Source organism: Procambarus clarkii, unplaced genomic scaffold, assembly GCF_040958095.1.
Source record: "Procambarus clarkii isolate CNS0578487 unplaced genomic scaffold, FALCON_Pclarkii_2.0 HiC_scaffold_174, whole genome shotgun sequence".
In the NCBI taxonomy this organism is placed as follows: Eukaryota; Metazoa; Arthropoda; class Malacostraca; order Decapoda; family Cambaridae; genus Procambarus; species Procambarus clarkii.
In genome coordinates, this window is record NW_027189207.1 from 354,980 (window position 1) to 376,594 (window position 21,615).

Below are 21,615 nucleotides of genomic sequence, written 5' to 3' on the forward strand. Positions count from 1 at the left end.
AATAAATAAATAAATAAATAAATAAATAAAAGTGAATATGAAAAACTTGTTGGTCAACTCTGCGCATGTAGTGCATCAACTGTGGGAGAGCTATTTCCTTCAAAAAGTATAATCGTGTGGCTTTTTGTTTAAAGATACAATTTCAAGTACATTCTTTGATTGAAAAACTTAAATAAAAATACAAGTGTTAATTGCAAATGATCACTTATAAACAAAAATAAGAAGTAGGAAAAATGATATGTGTAACCAGACAAAAACATTGGAACGCTCAGGTGATGAGAGGGTAAACAACCGCCACCATTTTAGCAGCACCCGCCGGTGATGTTCAGCACGAGCATTAAGGGAAAACCTTGACACAAACTGCACCTATCATAAAGAAAAAGCACCACCATTGACCGCCAAGTGCTCACATCAAGTCTAACTCTAAGAAACAACACTCAAGCCTTGACGCTTCTCCCATCATCCGGGGGAGAAAACCTTCACACAAACTGCACCTGTCATAAAGAAGATGAAGACTCACCAGTGTCCACAGTGTCCGAAGGTATTCACTCGTCCTTCACATGTGAAGACTCACATGTTAGTGCATTCAGGTGATAAACCTCACGCGTGTCCAGAGTGTGGGAAGAGATTCAGTCGTCTTGGACATATGAAGCGTCACAGGATGGTGCATGCGGATGAGAGACCTTTTCAATGTGCCGAGTGTGGCAAAAAATTTAGAGAACGTGGAACTATAATAAGGCACATGTTAGTGCATTCAGGTGACAAACCTCATGAATGTCCAGAGTGTGGGGTGAAATTCAGTCAGCATGGACATATGAAGACTCACATGTTAGTGCATTAGTGCATTTAACAGTCTCCGTGGTGTAGTGGTAAGACACTCGCCTGGCGTTCCGCGAGCGCTATGTCATGGGTTCGTATCCTGGCCGGGGAGGATTTACTGGGCGCAATTCCTTAACTGTAGCCTCTGTTTAACGCAACAGTAAAATGTGTACTTGGATGAAAAAACGATTCTTCGCGGCGGGGATCGTATTCCAGGGACCTGCCCGAAACGCTACGCGTACTAGTGGCTGTACAAGAATGTAACAACTCTTGTATATATCTCAAAAAAAAAAAAAAAAAAAAAAAAAAAAATTCAGGTGATAAACCTCACGAGTGTCCAGAGTGTGGGAAGAGATTCAGTGAGCGTGGACATATGAAGACTCACAGGATGGTGCATGCGGATGAGAGACCTTTTCAATGTGCCGAGTGTGGCAAAAAATTTAGAGATCGTGGAACTATAATAAAGCACATGTTAGTGCATTCAGGTGACAAACCTCATGAATGTCCAGAGTGTGGGAAGAGATTCAGTCAAGGTGGAAGTATGAAGACTCACATGTTAGTGCATTCAGGTGAGAAACCTCATGAATGTCCAGAGTGTGGGAAGAAATTCAGTCAGCATGGACATATAAAGACTCACATGTTAGTGCATTCAGGTGATAAGCCTCACGAGTGTCCAGAGTGTGGGAAGAGATTCAGTGAGCGTGGACATATGAAGACTCACAGGATGGTGCATGCGGATTAGAGACCTTTTCAATGTGCCGAGTGTGGCAAAAAATTTAGAGAACGTGGAACTATAATAAGGCACATGTTAGTGCATTCAGGTGACAAACCTCATGAATGTCCAGAGTGTGGGAAGAAATTCAGTCGTCTTGGAGATTTGAAGATTCATATGTTAGTGCATTCAGGTGATAAACCTCATGAGTGTCCAGAGTGTGGGAAGAGATTCCGTCAGCTTGGACATATGAAGAGGCACAAGATGATCCATGCAGATAATAGGCTAAACACTTTGAGTGTGGAAGATAATTAAGAAAATATTGAAGGATAATAAGGCACATAATGGTATATTAACTTACCTTTAATCACAATGTCAGTTGGATGTTCTTCAGAGGTAATTATATTTTGTTTGTGAAAACACTTCACCATGAAAGGTAAAAATCTGAAGATATTTTATTATATTGCTCTTTTATGAAAGTTAGATGACCAAGCAAGAACTACAGAAGCTGTCACTGTAGGAAAACTCGAAATTGTTTATAAGTATAGAAATATCTATTTAGTTTAGCAAAGATTAAACAAAGCTTTAAATGTTTTTCTTCATATATATGTTAATAATAATGTGCTTTGTTTTTGCTCTGTGTGGAAATTTATATAAAATTTAATATACTCTGTAGCTAAATTATGGAGATTTTTGTTTTAATATTATTTAGCATTGGAGTTGGTGAAGAAGACAGTCTGAGACGTACTTAAGATTAGATCATTTGATTGGTAGGGAAATGTATGTTAATCAAGGAATTTTCTCATCAGATTCATATGCAAACTAATGTACTTTCTTTATTTTTTGTTTAGGCCTATTTATGAATTCTACTCCTGATTATAAATATTTCACCAGAGGGTTTATTGACGGCAGACTGGTATTTGTAACTGTCAGTAAAGTGACTATGAAATTTAAATTTATATTACTCCAGAAATTTATATCACTCTAAATTTACCAGAAATTTATATTACTCTAGCCTAACTTTATCAGATTCAGATTCAGATTCAGATTCAGATGTTTATTCAGGTAAGGTATATACATACAAGTGATGTTACATTAATGGATTGATATATAGATAAAGCTAGTACATACAATGCCTAAAGCCACTATTACGCAATGCGTTTCGGGCAAGAAAAACTTTAATATCTAGAACTTAATACTAATTGAGCATAAAGAATAAAAGATGTTGAGAACAAATACAAATAAAGATAAAAAAAAGGGGGAACATGACTGAAAAAGCAGCACAAATACAATAGGTTGACAAACAGTGTTGATTAAAAAAAAAAAAAAAAAAAAAAAAAAAAAAAAAAAAAAAAAAAGAAAGAAAAAAAAGAAAATAACAGACATGGGTTGACAATAGAGGAGTGAGGTAGATTACAGGGAATTTATTAGGTAGTGTTTAGTTTTTATCTTAAACTGGTTGAGAGAGGTACAGTCTTTAACATGGTTGGGAAGGTCATTCCACATTCTGGGCCCCTTGATTTGCAGAGCATTTCTAGTTTGATTAAGACGTACTCTAGGAATATCAAAACTGTATTTATTTCTGGTGTGGTGCTCATGGGTTCTGTTACAACCTTCTATGAAGCTTTTAAGATCAGGATTGGCATTATAGTTTAGCGTTTTATATATGTATAATACACATGAGAGAATGTGCAGTGACTTAATATCTAACATATTAAGAGATTTGAGTAGGGGTACCGAGTGATGTCTGGGGCCAGAGTTGGATATTGTTCTAATAGCGGCTTTGTGTTGGGTAATTAGAGGACGTAAGTGATTTTGGGTAGTAGAACCCCAAGCACAAATACCATAGTTGAGATAAGGATAGATAAGGGAGTAATAGAGAGTCACCAGAGCAGGGCGTGGTACATAATATCTGATCTTAGAAAGAATGCCCACAGTTTTTGAAACTTTTTTTGATATATTTAGAATGTGTCCCTGGAAATTCAGCTTGTGGTCAATGAGAATGCCAAGGAATTTGCCATCTAATTTGTTACAAATTTGGGTATTGTTTATTTTGAGATTTATAAGACTAGAGGATTTATTGCCAAACAGAATATAGAAGGTTTTGTCAATGTTAAGGGTGAGTTTGTTGGCAGTTAGCCAAAGATGGACTTTATTTAGTTCTGTATTTACTGTGGCATTTAGAGCAAGAGGGTCAGGACTGGAGTAAATGAAGGTTGTGTCGTCAGCAAATAGAATTGGTTTGAGGTGTTGGGAGGCATTTGGAAGGTCATTAATGTAGATGAGAAAGAGGAGAGGGCCAAGTATGCTGCCCTGAGGAACACCAATGTTGATGGGTAGGGTGGGAGAAATTGTATTATTCACAGAAACATATTGGAGCCTGTCAGTAAGGTAGGACTCGAGGTATTGTAGGGAGTGTCCTCTGACTCCATAATGATGTAATTTAAGAAGAAGGTTTTGGTGGTTGACAGTATCAAAAGCTTTACGCAGGTCCACAAATAACCCAACAGGGAGCTCCTTTTTATCAAGAGCTGTATGAATCGAGTTAAGCATACTAATAAGTGCATCGTTAGTGCTTTTTTTGGGTCTGAAGCCATATTGGCAAGGGCTAAGTATATTGAGTTTGGCTAGATATGAGTAAAGCTGCTTGTATATAAGTTTTTCAAAAATTTTTGACAAGTTTGGCAGGATTGATATAGGTCTGTAGTTGTTAACATCTGTGGCGTCACCACATTTGTGGACAGGCGTTACTCTCGCTTTTTTTAGAATATCTGGAAAGGTTTGGAGTTCAAGTGACTTGTTGAAGAGCAAAGCAATAGCAGGGGCTAAAGATCTGGAGGCTTTTTTGTAAATTAAAGTTGGTATCTCCTCAAGGGCACCAGACTTGGTTTTAAGGGAAAGGATTATCTCATTGACGTCAGTGGAGTTAATAGGCTTTAGGTACAGAGACTGTGGATAGTTACCTGTAAGATAGTCCTTAATGTCAGTACTGGAAGATGGAATATCATTTGCAAGGGATGAACCAATGGAAGAGAAGAACCTATTGAACTCAATAGCAGAATCAGAGGCTGAAAGCTGACCATCGTTATTAGACAGGAGAGTCGGTTTGTTATTTAAAGATTTCTTTGATCCCAATATTTGTGAAATTGTGCTCCAAGTTTGTTTAATGTTGCTCTTTATTTGAGTAAATTTATCTTCGTAGTAATTAGTTTTGGCTCGTCTAATTATCTTAGTTAGCAATAATGAGTAATTCTTTGAGAATTCTTTGGAGACAATTCCTAACCTATACTTCTTCTCAAGGTCATGTTTTTTGTTAATGGATTTCAGTATTCCCTTTGTAAGCCAAGGATTGTTAAGCCTTTTGCTTGTGACTTGTTTAGTAAGCCTAGGACAGTGGGTGTTATAAAGGCTAAGAGTTGTTTGTAGAAAAGATTGCACTGCTAGGTTGATGTCCCCTATGTTACCTAATTCGGACTCCCAGTTGACATTATCAGCAGCAGTTATAAAATTGTTTATAGCAGTTTCATTGTGCAGCCTAAAGCTTAACTCCCTTGTTTCTAGAGGTGGTTTGCTAATGTTAGTTAAGAGAAATGTGGGGTAGTGGTCTGTAGTGCTATCGGTGATTATACCTGAAGTAAGCGGAGAGGTTATGTTGGTCCAGATGTGATCTAGAGTCGTGGCAGTGCTATCAGTGATTCTAGTAGGTCTAGTGATTAAGGGTATGAGGAGGCAGGAATTCATACAGTTGAGGAAGCTAGCAGCAGTAGGGTGTTCTGGCTCGCAGAGGTCAATATTAAAGTCCCCTGCGATAATTAGGTGGTTTTTGTTCAGTCTGTTATCAAGTATTAGATTTCTAAGGTTTGAGTTGAATAGAGACACATCAGTGTTGGGAATTCTATAGACTGCACCCACAGACAGGACAGACTCGGCACCCTTGACTCTGAAGCTGGCGAAGATATACTCCCCGTAGCAGTCTCTAGTTCTAATTTCTTTTAAGCATGTTAGTTCTTGGTGATAGTAAAGAGCAGTGCCACCACCTCTCTGAAGTTGACGACAGTTGTGAATTGCTGAGTAGTTAGGCATGTTAAAGAGTTGAGTAGTATCCTCTTTCAACCATGTTTCAGTAAGTATAATAAAAGAGAATTTGTTGCCAATAGTTTCAATCAAGGCACTAACATCATCGAAGTGTTTACCTAGGGATCTAACGTTCAAATTGATTACAGAGATATTGTGATTATGAGTTAATACATTGTTTACATCATGTGCTGCAAAATATCTGCAATTTAGATCATTAAAGTGATTATTGTCATAGATAGTGGATAAGAGGTTAAGTTCTGGGTCTATACTTGACTGCATAAAAGAAGCTGATTGTAGAATCAGAAATAAGTAGAAAAAAGCTATAAAATAGGGAAAAATATATACACAATACTGTACAAAACAAACACAAAAGGGGCTTACAGGGGTACAATGGAGTAAGGGAGTATGGCTAGGCTAGGCAACCTAGGCAATTAATGAGATTAAAGAAAGAACATGTAAACATGGACTATACAAAACACAAGATATGGAAATACAAAACAAAAAATATAAGCAAGACTAAGCAATACAAAAATAAAACAAATTGAGCAAAAATGAGGTAGATTGCTTACGAGTACTCACAGGTACACTGTAAGTAACAATTTGCAATTTGAGATGCAGGCAAAGCCAGGGGTACAATGGAGTAAGGGAGCATGGCAAGGCTAGGCAACCTAGGTAATAAATGAAATCAAAGAAAAGTTGAATAATAAACATAGGCAAATTTAAGCTAATGATTAATAACTATAGATAGTTCAGTAATGACTGTATAATTAATAAGACCTGAAGAACTACTTAATAACTCAATTAAATAATTTCGGTAAATGACTAGGTAAGAGTAAGTTAAAAATTAAGTCAGAAAATGAACCAAGGAGACTTAGGATACCTAGCCCCACTAGTTGACAGGGGGTTAATTAAGTTAATTCATTGGGAGTGATAAGGTGAGACAAACCACATTGGGAGAGGAAAGTGTTGAGGTTTTCTTCTCTAGTAATAGTAAACATTTTGCCCTCTGCGGTTTTTCTCACCTTTATCAGACCATCTCTAACGAAGCACTGATGAATAGCATCTGGGTTTTGTTGCCGGATTTGACGCAGGCGGTAGAGGATTTGCTGTCTGTTCCTGGTCAAGCACTCGTTGATGTATAATCCCTGTATCAGTTGTATCAGTTGTGCTGTAATTGTCTGGGAATTATAATTTACCTGATTTACCCGAGGGCCACTAACCCTAGTGGCTTTGATGAGAACAGGAAGTCAGCGGCTTGTTGAAGTTCCCCCCTCTTCCCCCTGTCCCCTCCATTTGCCTTGATGATCTTTTCGAGGTATATTTTGAAATTCAGCACAGTTTTGGCAACTATGTTTTCGGTCATTGTATTCCATGGTGTATTATGTGAAAAGGATCATTGTATTTCATAGTGTATTGTGTGAGAAGAGTCATTGTATTCCATGGTGTATTTTGTGTGAATTCATTGTTGTCATTGTAATCTATGGTGTACAGTGTAAAGCAGTTATACAAGCAATTACGAACCTGTCCATCTTTTCTTAATCTTTGGCGGCTTTGTTTACAATTATTAAATGGTTAATGTGCTCTGAATCTCAAGGAGGCTGTTTATAACAATAACAACAGTTGATTGGGAAGTTTTCATGCTTGTAAACTGTTTAATAAATGTAACTAAAGCCATCAAAGATTGAGGAAAGATGAACAAATCCACGAGGGCCGTGACTAGGATTCGAACCTGCATCCGAGAGCATACTAGATGCTGCCTTAATCGACTGAGCTACGACATGGTAGCACTTTACCATGTCGTAGCTCAGTCGATTAAGGCAGCATCTAGTATGCTCTCGGATGCAGGTTCGAATCCTAGTCACGGCCCTTGTGGATTTGTTCATATAATGCATCACGCTATTGTGATTTTGGTGTGTATTAAGGAAAGATGTACAGGTTCATAAGTGCTTGCGTAACAACTTCATGAATCTAGCTTCTGATCTGCAAGTAGCCAGAGCTCATGTGATCTTGATGGATCCATTATTTTGAACCAGACTACATACTACAACACTAGCTAGTCCTTCCTGAACTCGTTATTTAACTGTTCATGGAAGTACAGACTAACAGTAAGCTATACCAACTGATTAATTTTGATTTGGCAAACCATATAAATAGCCCCCCAGGCCTGTGAATGGAAACTACTAGCGGGATAAATATGGATCATATAGTCCACTCTATATATTAATAAATTAATAATAAAATAAATATAATTTTTTAATAATTAAATAAATAGCAAACCCATGATATGTGAGTTTCCCTACATTTGGAAACCTATATTATGGATCCCCAGTACTACCTTCACAGACCCCAAGTTGTGGACCCCCAGTACTACCTTCATGGACCCCAGGTTGGGAACCTAGATTGCGGACCCCAGGGTGGGAACCAAGCTAGTGGACTCCAGGGTGGGAACCAAGCTTGTGAACCCCAGGTTGGGAACCTCTACAGTTTATGATAAAGGGGTCGTCAAAAATACAATTCTTTAGCTCTTTTATTGTTCCACAAACCACTTGCCCCACACTAAACTTCTTTACCAGACACATGTTCTCTTTACACACATCAAGAAATGTCAATGTTCGTTTCGTCTAAAATATGTCAAATTATAGAATAGTTATTGCAACAAGTTGGCAACTAAAACAGTCACTGGAGCCTACCAAACATCTCGTAAATAAGTCCAAGTAACAAACTCGGTCTAGGTAACAAGTAATTTTTCAAAACAAAATGTTTAATAATAATGTTAAATGAAATATTAACTCTTGGAATGAGCACAAAAAAGTTTACGTCTTTATTTTTTTTTTCATTTAGTGACATCTATGCTATTGTCATATATAACAGAGGTAACAGCAAGTAAGCAGTCATTTTGAATAGAATTATGACATTCGCATTCAATTTAGCCCAAAAATACAAATAAAGTTATTTAGATCCTGCTTAAGGGATTTTTAAATAGTAAAATGTGTTATTATTATCTAATAAATGAATTTAGGCAAAGTAATTCACTATATATTAAAATTCTAATTTTAATTCTAAAATTAGCACTTTTTTTTTTTTTTTAGATATATACAAGAGTTGTTACATTCTTGTACAGCCACTAGTACGCGTAGCATTTCGGGCAGGTTCCTGGAATACGATCCCTGCCGCGATGAATCGTTTTTTCATCCAAGTACACATTTTACTGTTGAGTTAAACAGAGGCTACAGTTAAAGATTTGCGCCCAGTAAATCCTCCCCGGCCAGGATACGAACCCATGACATAGCGCTCGCAACGCCAGGCGAGTGTCTTGCCACTACACCACTACACTTAATAATAATCTATAGTGAGGTACTATATTAATCAATACAGAGGTGTTATGATAATCTTTACTGAAGTGCTATTATAATATATACTGAGGTGCAATGATGGTCTATACAGAGGTGCTATAATAATCTCTACAGTCTATATATATTAAAAATGAAGCTATACCTAATAAATTCCCTGTAACATACCTTACCCCTCTGTTGTCAACCCATGTATGTTTTTTTTTTTTTTTTTTTTTTTTTTCAATTTAACGCTGTTTGAATGTAATTTTCTGTAATAATTTGTAATTGTATTTGTGCTACTTTTTCAACAATGTTCCCCCCTCTTTTACCTCTATTTTTATTTGTACTCAACACATTTTATTCTTTTTACCCATTAGTATTAAGCTTTAGTCATTAGTGTTTTTTCCTGCCCGAAACGCTTTGCGTAATAGTGGCTTTAGGCATTGTATGTACTAGCTCTATCTATAAAGCCAACAAACTTTGTAAAATCTCTTTATGTATGTACCTTTACCTAAATAAAAATTATTATTATTATTATTATTATATATAATCTATGTATTAGTATATTTTGGAAGCAGTCTTTCTTGTAAACATATGTCGTTAAATATGACAAAAAGGTAAGATTAATCATTCTGACATGAATTTTCTCAATATTTCTTACGTTTCTTTTCACTGTCGATGGTAATTGAAAAATCAATTCTCTAAAATTCATTTTTATTTCTAGTCTGATGTGACGCCTGAACATGTTTCATAACAACTTATTACATTTTCAAAGACTTTAGTTTACACACACAACTGTAACCTGTAAACACGAAAATTCGTCCATTCTTATACTCGCATTTGGGTGAGGTGATATGATACAACAGTTTTGGGTGAGGTGAACAAACTTGTGACAAACACAAGACAAAACACGAAACTATGGGTATTAAGTGGATATGAGAACATAAGAATTGAAGTAACTGCAGAGGGCCTATTGGCCCACACTTCCTCTTGATGCTTCTATATTGGTTCGGAGTCTTGAAGTGGGTAGAATATAGTTGTGCATTAATTGGCTGTTCATTGCTGGTGTTGACTTTTTAATGTGTAGTGCCTCGAAGATGTCGAGCCTCCTGTTATCGCTGTATCTATCGATGATTTCTGTGTTGTTTGTTCAAATTTCTCTGGTGATAGTCTAGTTGTGAAAAGAGATTATATGTTTCTTTGTGCAGCCCTGTTGTTTATGCATTGTTAATCGCCTGGAAAGAGACGTTGTTGTCTTCCCTATATACTGAGTTCTTTGGGGCTTACAGTACCCAAGTGGGCATTTGAAGACATAGGCGACGTTGGTGTCCTTCAAGGCGTTCTGCTTTGTGTCTGGAGAGTTTTTCATAAGTAGGTTGGCATTGTCAAGACGACAAAGATGTTTTTGTATTTGTCGATAGCCGAGGAGCACTTGATTCCTTAAACAGTCGAAATCCTTTGAAGAAAGAAAAGAGAAAGAATCAAATTAAGTCTTCATGTCCATAGTTAAAGATTTTAAGAAAAGGATAACTGAGATACAGCTGAAAGGTCACAATGTGAAACTCATGTGGATTCCATCTCGTGTTGCAATAGTGCTCAACGAGGTAGCAGATGACTTGGCCAAACGTGCCACATCAAAACCACAAGTTGACATTGAATGTGAATTCACAATGAGACAAATAAGAAGCAAAATCAGAAATATTTAGGCACAGGCAGAAGTAGAGAGGAGAGGAGAGGTATAATGTATGAGGGAAGTCAAACCATGCAACACTACATGTATGCGAGTCAAAACACCTATTTCACTTCTGGTAAAAGGAGAAATGCTTTGAGTGACTCCGTGCACATGCGACTCAGGCTTGTGTCCAAATATTACTGGGAATATGGGATAGGTGTTCATGATAATGACACGAAGTGTAAACTAGATGCACTTATTAGTAAGATTAACTTGATTCATGCAGCTCTTGATAAAAATGAGTTCCCAGTTGAGTTATTTGTGGACCTGCATAAGGCTTTTGACACTATCAACCACCAAAACCTTCTTCTTAAATCACATCATTATGGAGTCAGAGGACATTCCCTGCAATACCTCAAATCTTACCTTACTGACAGGCTCCAGTATGTTTCTGTGAATAATTCAATTTCTCCCACCCTACCCATCAACATTGATGTTCCTCAGGGCAGCATACTTGGCCCTCTCCTCTTTTTCATCTACATTAATGACCTTCCAAATGCTTCCTAACACCTCAAACCAATTCTATTTGCTGACGACACAACCTTCATTTACTCCAGTCCTGACCCCCTTGCTCTAAATGCCACAGTAAATACTGAGCTAAATATAGTCCATCTTTGGCTAACTGCCAACAAACTCACTCTTAACATTGACAAAACTTTCTATATTCTGTTTGGCAATAAATCCTCTAATCAAATAAATCTCAAAATAAACAATACCCAAATTTGTAACAAATTAGATGGCAAGTTCCTTGGCATTCTCATTGACCACAAGCTGAATTTCCAGGGACACGTTTTAAATATATCAAAAAAGTTACAAAAACTGTTGGAATTCTTTCTAAGATCAGATATTATGTACCCCGCCCTGCCCTGGTGACTCTCTATTACTCCCTCATCTATCCATATCTCAACTATGGTATTTGTGCTTGGGGTTCTACTACCCAAAATCATTTACGTCCTCTAATTACTCAACACAAAGCTGCTATTAGGACAATATCCAACTCTGGCCCCAGACATCACTCGGTACCCCTACTCAAATCTCTGAATGTTAGATATTAAGTCACTGCACATTCTCTCATGTGTATTATACATATATAAAACGCTTAACTGTAATGCCAATCCTGACCTCAAAAGCTTCATTGAAGGTTGTAACAGAACCCATGAGCACCACACCAGAAATAAATACAATTTTGATATTCCTAGAGTACGACTTAATAAAACTAGAAATGCTCTGCAAATCAAGGGACCCAGAATGTGGAATGACCTTCCCAACCATGTTAAAGACTGTACCTCTCTCAACCAGTTTAAGATAAAAACGAAGCACTACCTAATAAATTCCTTGTAACCTACCTTACCCCTCTATTGTCAACCCATGTCTGTTTTTTTTTTTTTTTTTAAACAACGCTGTTTGTCTACCTAATTGTATTTGTGCTGCTTTTTCAGCCATGTTCCCCCCCTCTTCTATCTCTATTTATATTTGTTCTCAACACATTTTATTCTTTATACTCAATTAGTATTAAGCTTTAGTCATTAATGTTTTTTCCTGCCCGAAACGCTTTGCGTAATAGTGGCTTTAGGCATTGTATGTACTAGCTCTATCTATAAATCCATCAATCTTTGTAAAATCTCTTGTATGTATGTACCTTACCTAAATAAACATTTATTTATTTATTTATTTATTTATTTTATTTATTTATTTATTTATTTATTTATTTATGTACATACATACATAGTACATACATACAATGCCTAAAGCCACTATTACGCAATGCGTTTCGGGCAAGAAAAACATTAATATCTAGAACTTAATACTAATTGAGCATAAAGAATAAAAAGTGTTGAGAACAAATACAAATAAAGATAAAAAAAAAGGGGGAACATGACTGAAAAAGCAGCACAAATACAATAGGTTGACAAACAGTGTTGATTAAAAAAAAAGAAAATAACGGACATGGGTTGACAATAGAGGAGTGAGGTAGGTTACAGGGAATTTATTAGGTAGTGTTTAGTTTTTATCTTAAACTGGTTGAGAGAGGTACTGTCTTTGTGGTATGGTATGTTAAGGTCTCACACCCTTGCCCATTATGTTCTTGATTGTTGATTAATGTATATAGAAACACAGAGATAAAGATTGTTCCTGAACAAATAGCCTGGATGTATCACAACGGGAAGGTTGATGATATTCTGGAGAGATATAAGAATTTTGCACCACAACTGTAATTTTTTGTTGAATTATCTGCATATCTCTTGCAAATTGTCTATACAGTATACCTAAGTCATAAAAGTATTTGTGTGTACGTCTGATACCATACTACTTGTGTAAAGGAGAAAATGTATATATTTTTCTCTCAGAATGTTCGGCAATATATTCATTGTTTGTGATGTGTGTGTATATATGTATGAACACGTTGTACTGAATGGGGTGAGAATAGCTTGAGCTACCTCATCCCTTTGTGCATATTTTACTTCAATAAACTTATTTCAATTTCAATCTCAACTGTGTACACTTCAGTTTACTTACTGACTCCTCACAGAGTCTTTTCTTTACTGTTTTTTCCCATCATGCCTTAAAAGTCAGTTGATGATGTATGATGAAGTGGATGAATGTATGACTGTTGAGTTCTTCATTAAGCAGGAAGAGTCGAGGTCAGACTGGGAGGTCGGACCCGGTGTTCACGCGGCCACCAGTTGGACCCGGTGTTCACGCGGTTACCAGTTGGACCCGGTGTTCACGCGGTCACCAGTTGGACCCGGTGTTCACGCGGTTACCAGTTGGACCCGGTGTTCACGCGGTCACCAGTTGGACCCGGTGTTCACGCGGTTACCAGTTGGACCCGGTGTTCACGCGGTTACCAGTTGGACCCGGTGTTCACGCGGTTACCAGTTGGACCCGGTGTTCACGCGGTCACCAGTTGGACCCGGTGTTCACGTGGTCACCAGTTGGACCCGGTGTTCACGCGGTCACCAGTTGGACCCGGTGTTCACGCGGTCACCAGTTGGACCCGGTGTTCACGCGGTTACCAGTTGGACCCGGTGTTCACGCGGTCACCAGTTGGACCCGGTGTTCACGCGGTCACCAGTTGGACCCGGTGTTCACGCGGTCACCAGTTGGACCCGGTGTTCACGCGGTCACCAGTTGGACCCGGTGTTCACGCGGTCACCAGTTGGACCCGGTGTTCACGCGGTTACCAGTTGGACCCGGTGTTCACGCGGTTACCAGTTGGACCCGGTGTTCACGCGGTTACCAGTTCGAATTCTTATTTAACAACTTCAGCTTCCTTTTTTCCTTATATTACCCAGATAATACTTTAGTTTGAATCTAACAATAATTTTTCTTTATTTAGTCAATTTTTAAATATTCAGTCACTTTGTATTTATAAATTCTAGCAAGTTTTATCTTTTCACTTTTTATCACATTATATTTATTTGTTCAGTTGTTATTATTTATTAATCCAATTAGCCTTTCCTAGATATTAAATCACGTATATTTATCTGTTTAATCACCTTCATTAATTATTCAACCGCTTTTGATTTATTTATTAAATTACGTTTTATTTGTTTAATCACTTTTTGTTCATCTATTTAAGAACTTTTTCTTTATATTTTTTATAATCTTTTATCGATGTATGATTAAATATTATTTTAATTGACATGTTAGCAATGAAATATTTATATCGTGAAAGGATTCAACGTTAAACACTTCATGAAAATAATAGTTCTGAGTGTTGTAACTTTGCAACTGTTACAACCCTGGGTTCTCCAGTGGAAACCAGAGGTCAAAATTGAGCTATTAAACTTCCTGGTAGTACAGTTGGGCATCTCGTATAGCAATTGTTTGTATCTTCCCTGCCAGACGTAAGACTATTATTGTTTCTCAAAGAGCATTTAAAGACTGAGCTGGGGGTTGATTATTAAATAATAACATAGGCACCAACTTTGCTTACTAATACTTTCTAATCATTCATAAAGTAACAATACGTTGCATAGGGGAAGATCTTTAATGTGCTTAGCTGCACGATCAATTAGGCTCCTCCCGGCACCACGACATGAGGGAGGCAGCTGGTGGCTAGCTCGGTCTTCTCTCTGGCTGTGTCGTGCGGATAAGACCTACTCTGTGGCTGTATCCCTTCTCTTCTCCCTTCTCCTCTTACTTATTTCCCTTACCTGAAGTTCCTGTATCCTTAAGCTAAGTACGGGGCATCAGTAAGTGGACCTACTCTGGTAGTAAATATTGGTGAGACCTGGGGTTAGTATTTGCCAGTGTTTTGTTTACCCTAAGTGTTGTGTTTTGTATTAGGGTACCACATGGTCTCACTACCCTAAGCTGCATCCAGCTTCAGTGCTTATCCAGTAGTACTTTACCCTAGCTTGTTATTAGTGTAAACCTTGTATCCTGTCTATGTGGACCAAGGCTTTTAACGTAAGGTAGTGTGGTAAAGTTATTATTATTATTGTTATTGGTGTGAGTGTATATGGGGGGTTGTTAAGGGGTTAATAAATAAGTACATGAATTACAGAGTATCTCTTCTTCCAAGGTGGGAGTGCAGTGATCAACCCTTAGACTAACATATATGGTCTTGTAGCAAGTTATCACTACTGTGGATAGTTTATTTTGGGGGCCGGGCCTTTTAGCTCTCCCGTATTTGATACTCTTGTCTTCTAACTACCTTTACCCCTTAATAGTACCAGTACCCCATAGAAGCCCCACTCATATCAGTTGTAACAAGTGGGGGCCTGTCCGGGATGAACATTATAAGTGTAAAAAATTGGATTCTTGAGTGCCAAAATTAAAATTTTTTATTTCCGCAGAACGGTTGTGTGCTAGCCTAGGGTCCAGCTCATCTAGCAAAGGACATTCTTGCACTGACTGGACACCCAACTGGATCCCTTCACGATTAAGGTTAGTGTGGCCTTGTGTTAGGGGCCGTGCAAATTTTTGTTTTTTTTTCCAATTTTTATTTTTTTATTTTTTCTTTGGCTGGGAGCTAAAATTATTAGTGATGTCTTCTGAAATGCAGAACCTGGCAAGGGAGCCTTCAGTGGTAGAGATAAAGAAACTTAAAAAGTCTAATTTAGTATTGTTAGGCCAGGAATTTGGCCTAGAATTAAATGTCGCAGATAAAAAGTGGACTTTGGTGAATGAAATATTACAACATTGTATTGATGAAGAACTATTGGCAAGTGATACACCTTTATGCCAGCCTAGCCAAGCAGAAAGTGCAACTCATAGGGAGAGTGAATTAGCTTTAGAGTTAGCAAAAATAAAATTAGAGGAGCAAAAACTCAAAACCGAGGAGGCTAGAATTAGAGTGAATGCCACTGGACCTCCACCTGCCGGGGATTCAAACCCCAGGCATTATGAGAAAAAGCATAATTTGCCTGAATTTTCCGAGTCTGACCCTGAAAGGTTTTTCAACCATTTTCAGAGAGTGGCCACGTCCATGAACTGGCCAAAGGAAGAGTGGGTGAAAATCCTACAGGGAAGACTTAGGGGTAAAGCACAAGATATTTTTATAAACATGCCTGACGACGAGTGTTTCGAATATGATAAAGTCAGGGAATGTATTTTACGGGCATATGAAATTACTCCTGAAGCTCACCGCCAAGTTTACCGTAACCTTAGGCCTACTCACAACCAACCGCTCACTGAATTTGTGAATGATCAAATTCGATTGTTTGATAGATGGATTCGCTCGGCGAAAGCCGAAACATACGAGGCTCTCAGGAACTTAATTTTAATGGAGCATTTTATAGATGTTATGCCAGAGAACGTATCACAGTACATTAAAGGAAGGATAGAGTTAAATTCTAAAATAGGGGATTTGGCCAAGTTGGCAGAAAACTACCAATTGGCGGGCAAAAGGCCCAATAAAAATAATTATACCCCACAGAGTAGCAAACCTTATACCCACAGCCAGTCCAGACCAGCTCATTCTAACCCTTTACCTAATGCACCTTCTGTTTCAGACATAACTAACCCTGTTAAAGTGTCTAGCCCAACGGCACCTAAAGGTGAACCGAAGGGTAATTCTGTTAGTAATGTCTCTTCTCCCCGACGTTTTTGTGGTCACTGTAATCGTCCAAACCACACTATTAGCCGTTGTTGGCAACTGCACCCTGAAAAAAGACCCAATGCTCTAGTTGTGACACAGGGCTTGAGGCTTTCAGAAGGGTTAGGGAGTAAGACCTCCAACCCACAGTGGTTGGACTTGCTTACCCCATTCTTATCGAAAGGGAGACTACTTTTGTCTGAGGGTTCTTCCTGGAAGGACGTGGTGATCTTCTGAGACACCGGTGCCATCCAGACTTTAATTTTAGAGAGTGCGTTGCAAGGTGCCAGCACTCTCGACACTGGAGAGGTGGTACTGGTCGAAGGTGTCACTAGTGATACTCGGGCAGTACCCCTCCATAAGGTTACCCTGGAATCTGATTTCCACAAGGGTGTTTGTACAGTCGGAGTCACTTCATACCTACCTTTCCCTAATGTTGATGTAATAGTTGGTAATGATTTAGCAGGGGATAAGGTAGGGGACTCTAGACTGCCTATTATGTTGCCTACCCCTAAGGTTTGCTTGGATCCACCCGCCGCAGAGGATAATGTTGTGTACCCTGCGTGCGCGGTGACCAGGTCTATGGGACTTAAATGTAAGGGCAGCCCTGTGCTTGCCAAGATGGTAAATCCCGAGGTCACGAGGAGCTTTCCGAGTGGTGAAAACCAAGTGGACCTCGCGGACACATTCATTGCCCGACTCGATGACGTGGCCGAGGACATTGTGGAGAGCCTGCCACCGCCACCTACAGAGAGTAGTGGGGAGGTGGAGGAGAACACTGTTGAGCCTCGGCCAATGGCATCTGACCAAGGCCTAGATGCCTCCTTGAGTGAGTTACAGAAAGCTGACCCCACTCTTGCAGATTGTCATGAAACAGCCGTCTCTATGGAGGAAATTGTAGACGCAGCAACTGGGTACTACTACAATGATCGGATTTTGATGAGAAAATGGAGACCACAGAGTGCTCCCTTGTCAAATGAGTGGGAGGTAGTCCACCAGGTTATGTTGCCGACCTGCTATAGAGAAAGAGTTTTGGCAGCTGCTCATGATGATCCTATGGGGGGACATCAAGGTATTAATATTACGTATCACAAAATTTTAAAGTATTTTTTCTGGCCCAAGCTGAAAAGCGATGTGGCAAAATTTTGTAATGCGTGTATTGTTTGTCAACTGGTTGGGAAACCAAACCAGACTCCACCTAAAGCTCCTCTAAGGCCTATTGTCGTGCCAGAGGAACCATTTTCTCATGTGGTAATGGACTGTGTTGGACCATTACCTAGAACTAAGTCTGGTAATATTTACCTAATCACGATGATGTGTATCACTACTCGTTACCCAGAGGCTTTTGCTGTAAGGAACATCCGAGCAAAAACTGTTTGTTGCTCATATGTTGCAATTTTTTTTCCACTTTTGGACTGCCTCGGGTCGTGCAAACTGAAAATGGTACTAATTTTAAGTCTGATGTTTTCGAGCAATTTTGTAAGGAACATGGAATAACTCATAAGGTTTCCAGCCCATACCATCCACAGAGTCAGGGGGTAATTGAACGTTTCCATCTAACTCTGAAGCAGATGTTGAAGACATCGTGCGAGAGTTCCCACACCTTCTGGGATGAGAATTTACCGTATGTTTTGTTTGCGGCTAGAGAGGGATTACAAAGTTCACTGGGCTGTTCTCCTTTTGAGTTAGTCTTTGGCCATAAAGTTCGTGGACCCTTGCAAATGTTACAGGAGAATCTGTTAGGGAACGTAACGTTATCCGAAGGTTCGGCTTTCTTTGCGCAACACCACCAGAGACTCAAGGACTGCAAGGCGGCTGCATTTAAGTATCTTGGCAAGGCCCAAGAAAAGATGAAAGAACGTAACGATGCTAAATCTAAGTTACGGGTATTTCAGCCTGGCGACCCTGCCCTGGTATTAAAGCCTCGACTAGGGAACACTATGTCCCACAAGTACGAAGGCCCCTACATTGTGACAGAAAAGACTGGGGACCTCACGTACAAAGTGAGGCACTCTGACAAACGTAACCAGGTAATGCTCATACATGTAAATCGACTGAAGAAGTTCCAGGGCCCCAGGCCCATTGCACTAACCAATGTTTCCATTTCCAGTGAGAGAGGGGATGATTGTTCTGGGGACCCAACTAATCTCATTTTCAATAATTCTAGTTCTGTGAATGCTGTGGAGGAACTGTCCCATTTGCAGATGGCCCAACGTGAAGAGGTGCAGTTGTTGGTTGCTGAATTCTCCAGTCTGTTCGGGGATGTCCCGACCCAGACTGATGCCATTTGCCATGATGTCGAATTGACGGACTACACTCCCATTCGCCTTCAACCCTATCGGATGAGTCCAGAAAAGAAGGCCATCGTACGGAAGGAGGTCGACTTCTTGCTCCAGCACGGCCTCATCCGGCCGAGCCAGGGCTCTTGGTGCTCGCCCTGCCTTTTGGTCCCCAAACCAGACGGCTCCTGGCGATTATGCACCGACTATCGGCAGCTCAACAAGGTGACCATTGTGGATGCCTATCCGCTGCCCCTCCTCGAGGACTGCATCGACGAGTTGGGAAATGCCAAGTACGTTTCGAAATTCGACCTCTCGAGGGGGTATTATCAAATCCCACTCACTGAACGTGCTAAACAGCTCACCGCGTTCGTGACACCCGAGGGTGTTTTTGAGTATCAAGTGTTACCGTTCGGCTTGCGTAATGCCCCTGCCACGTTCCAGAGACTCATGAACTCTACTCGCTAAGGTGCCAAATTGTCGGGCGTATTTAGATGATATCGTGCTGTTTGACAGTAATTGGGCTGACCACATAGCTAGGTTACGCCAGTTGTTTGCCATCTTGAAAAGGGCAAATCTTGCCTTAAATGCTAAAAAGTGTCATTTTGGCCAAGGCACAGTGACGTACCTCGGTTATGAAGTGGGCCAAGGAAAAGTGTTACCTCGGCAAGATAAAATCAGTGCCATTCTAGAGTATCCAGTACTAAAGTCTAAAAAGGACGTTCAAAGATTTATCGGTATGTGTGCGTACTATCGACGTTTTTGTCAGAACTTTTCCAGTGTTGCCACTCCTCTCACAGACTTGTTGCAGAAAGCCGTTAAATTTAAGTGGTCATCAGACTGTGCAGAGGCATTTAAAAATTTGAAATTGATCTTAGCTTCCGCCCCAGTGCTTGCTAGTCCAAGGTTCGACCGACCGTTTAAAATTCATGTTGACGCGTCTGACTCGGGTGCTGGTGCAGTGTTGTTGCAAACTGGGGATGATCAGGTGGAACACCCCAGTATATTATTACTGTGAAATTCGACAAGGCGCAACGCAATTATTCAGTGGTAGAAAAAGAGGCGTTGGCGCTAGTGTTAACATGTAAAAAGTTCGAAGTTTACCTCACAGGTAATATAGTGGAAGTGTACACGGACCATAACCCACTAGTCTTCCTGACTCAGATGAAGGGTAAGAATAAACGCATCCTCAGGTGGGCGTTGTACCTACAGGACTTCAATCTTTCCATTACCCACCTACCGGGCAGACTCAACGTGATAGCCGACGCTCTGTCCCGGTTGCCTGAATAACATTCATCTGAGCCACAGAAAGCCATTTACCACCGTCATGCTTTAGTTAATTTTTTTTTAGGTTCTCCTGTGACATTAAATATTCCGTGTCCAATTTATTACTTCCCTGTTCTTTTATTTTTGTTGTGTATGTTTTTTTTTTCTCTTTCAGAGAACTCCTTTGTATTTTTTTTTGCAGAGAAATTGCTTTTGATTGATTTTTTGTTTTTGTCATATGTTTTTCTTTTTGTTCTCTGTATACTCTTACAAAAAATATGACTACTATTCTAGTAGTCACATTTTTTTTTCTCTGAAGGGGGGAGGAGTGTTACGACCCTGGGTTCTCCAGTGGAAACCAGAGGTCAAAATTGAGCTATTAACTTCCTGGTAGTACAGTTGGGCATCTCGTATAGCAATTGTTTGTATCTTCCCTGCCAGACGTAAGACTATTATTGTTTCTCAAAGAGCATTTAAAGACTGAGCTGGGGGTTGATTATTAAATAATAACATAGGCACCAACTTTGCTTACTAATACTTTCTAATCATTCATAAGTAACAATACGTTGCATAGGGGAAGATCTTTAATGTGCTTAGCTGCACGATCAATTAGGCTCCTCCCGGCACCACGACATGAGGGAGGCAGCTGGTAGCTAGCTCGGTCTTCTCTCTGGCTGTGTCGTGCGGATAAGACCTACTCTGTGGCTGTATCCCTTCTCTTCTCCCTTCTCCTCTACTTATTTCCCTTACCTGCCCCCTCCCCGCTCAGCTCATTGTCGCCGTGTGTGGGCTTAGTGGGCGGCTGCCGGAGTGTGATGCTCCTTGGGACAGTCCTCTGTTCTTTTCTAGCCTTGTGCTCCTGCTGCCGTCCTCTCCAATTCTGCTGGGCATCTTTTCCTTTTTCCTTCTGTTTCGTTTTTCACCCCCCTCTTCTCCTATCTGCTTGCCGTTTCCTGCCGACCTTTGCTCGTTCTGGTTCTTCCCTTGGACTTCTTCTATTTGACGCCCGGGTGCTTGAGGAGGCATACTCTTGCACCCGTAGAACTGCAGTACCCGACGTCGAGAGCGAGGGAACCTTTATTGTCAATCCCCACTTCGTCACTGAACCCAATCTCGACGGACTGTCGGTTTCTTAAGGTGGCGTTTGTGGGGCGTATACTCACGACGCACCCCTAGGAGGCCCCGACAAGATCGGCGATAGCTTCTTGTTGGGTGTCCTGCCTCTAATTGTGGCTCCATGGTGGGTGTGGGGGCACATTCGTGAGTGAATTCTTCTTTCGTCAAGATGATTACCCCTGCTTCGGCTTCTTCTGGTTTACCTTCTCAGGCTCGTGGGGTGGGCGACCAAGCCC

At 39.9% G+C, this 21,615-nt stretch overlaps 1 protein-coding gene across 1 annotated transcript; it reads left to right on the forward strand.

Annotated features, from left to right (window-relative positions):
• Window positions 1-276: 276 nt before the first annotated feature.
• Window positions 277-17,911, forward strand: LOC138361090 (uncharacterized). The gene is made up of 2 exons (XM_069320558.1): window positions 277-1,927; window positions 15,478-17,911. Exons 1-2 carry the CDS (start codon window positions 1,915-1,917, stop codon window positions 16,953-16,955), a joined length of 1,491 nt encoding a protein of 496 aa, XP_069176659.1. The 5' UTR covers window positions 277-1,914; the 3' UTR covers window positions 16,956-17,911.
• Window positions 17,912-21,615: the final 3,704 nt, after the last annotated feature.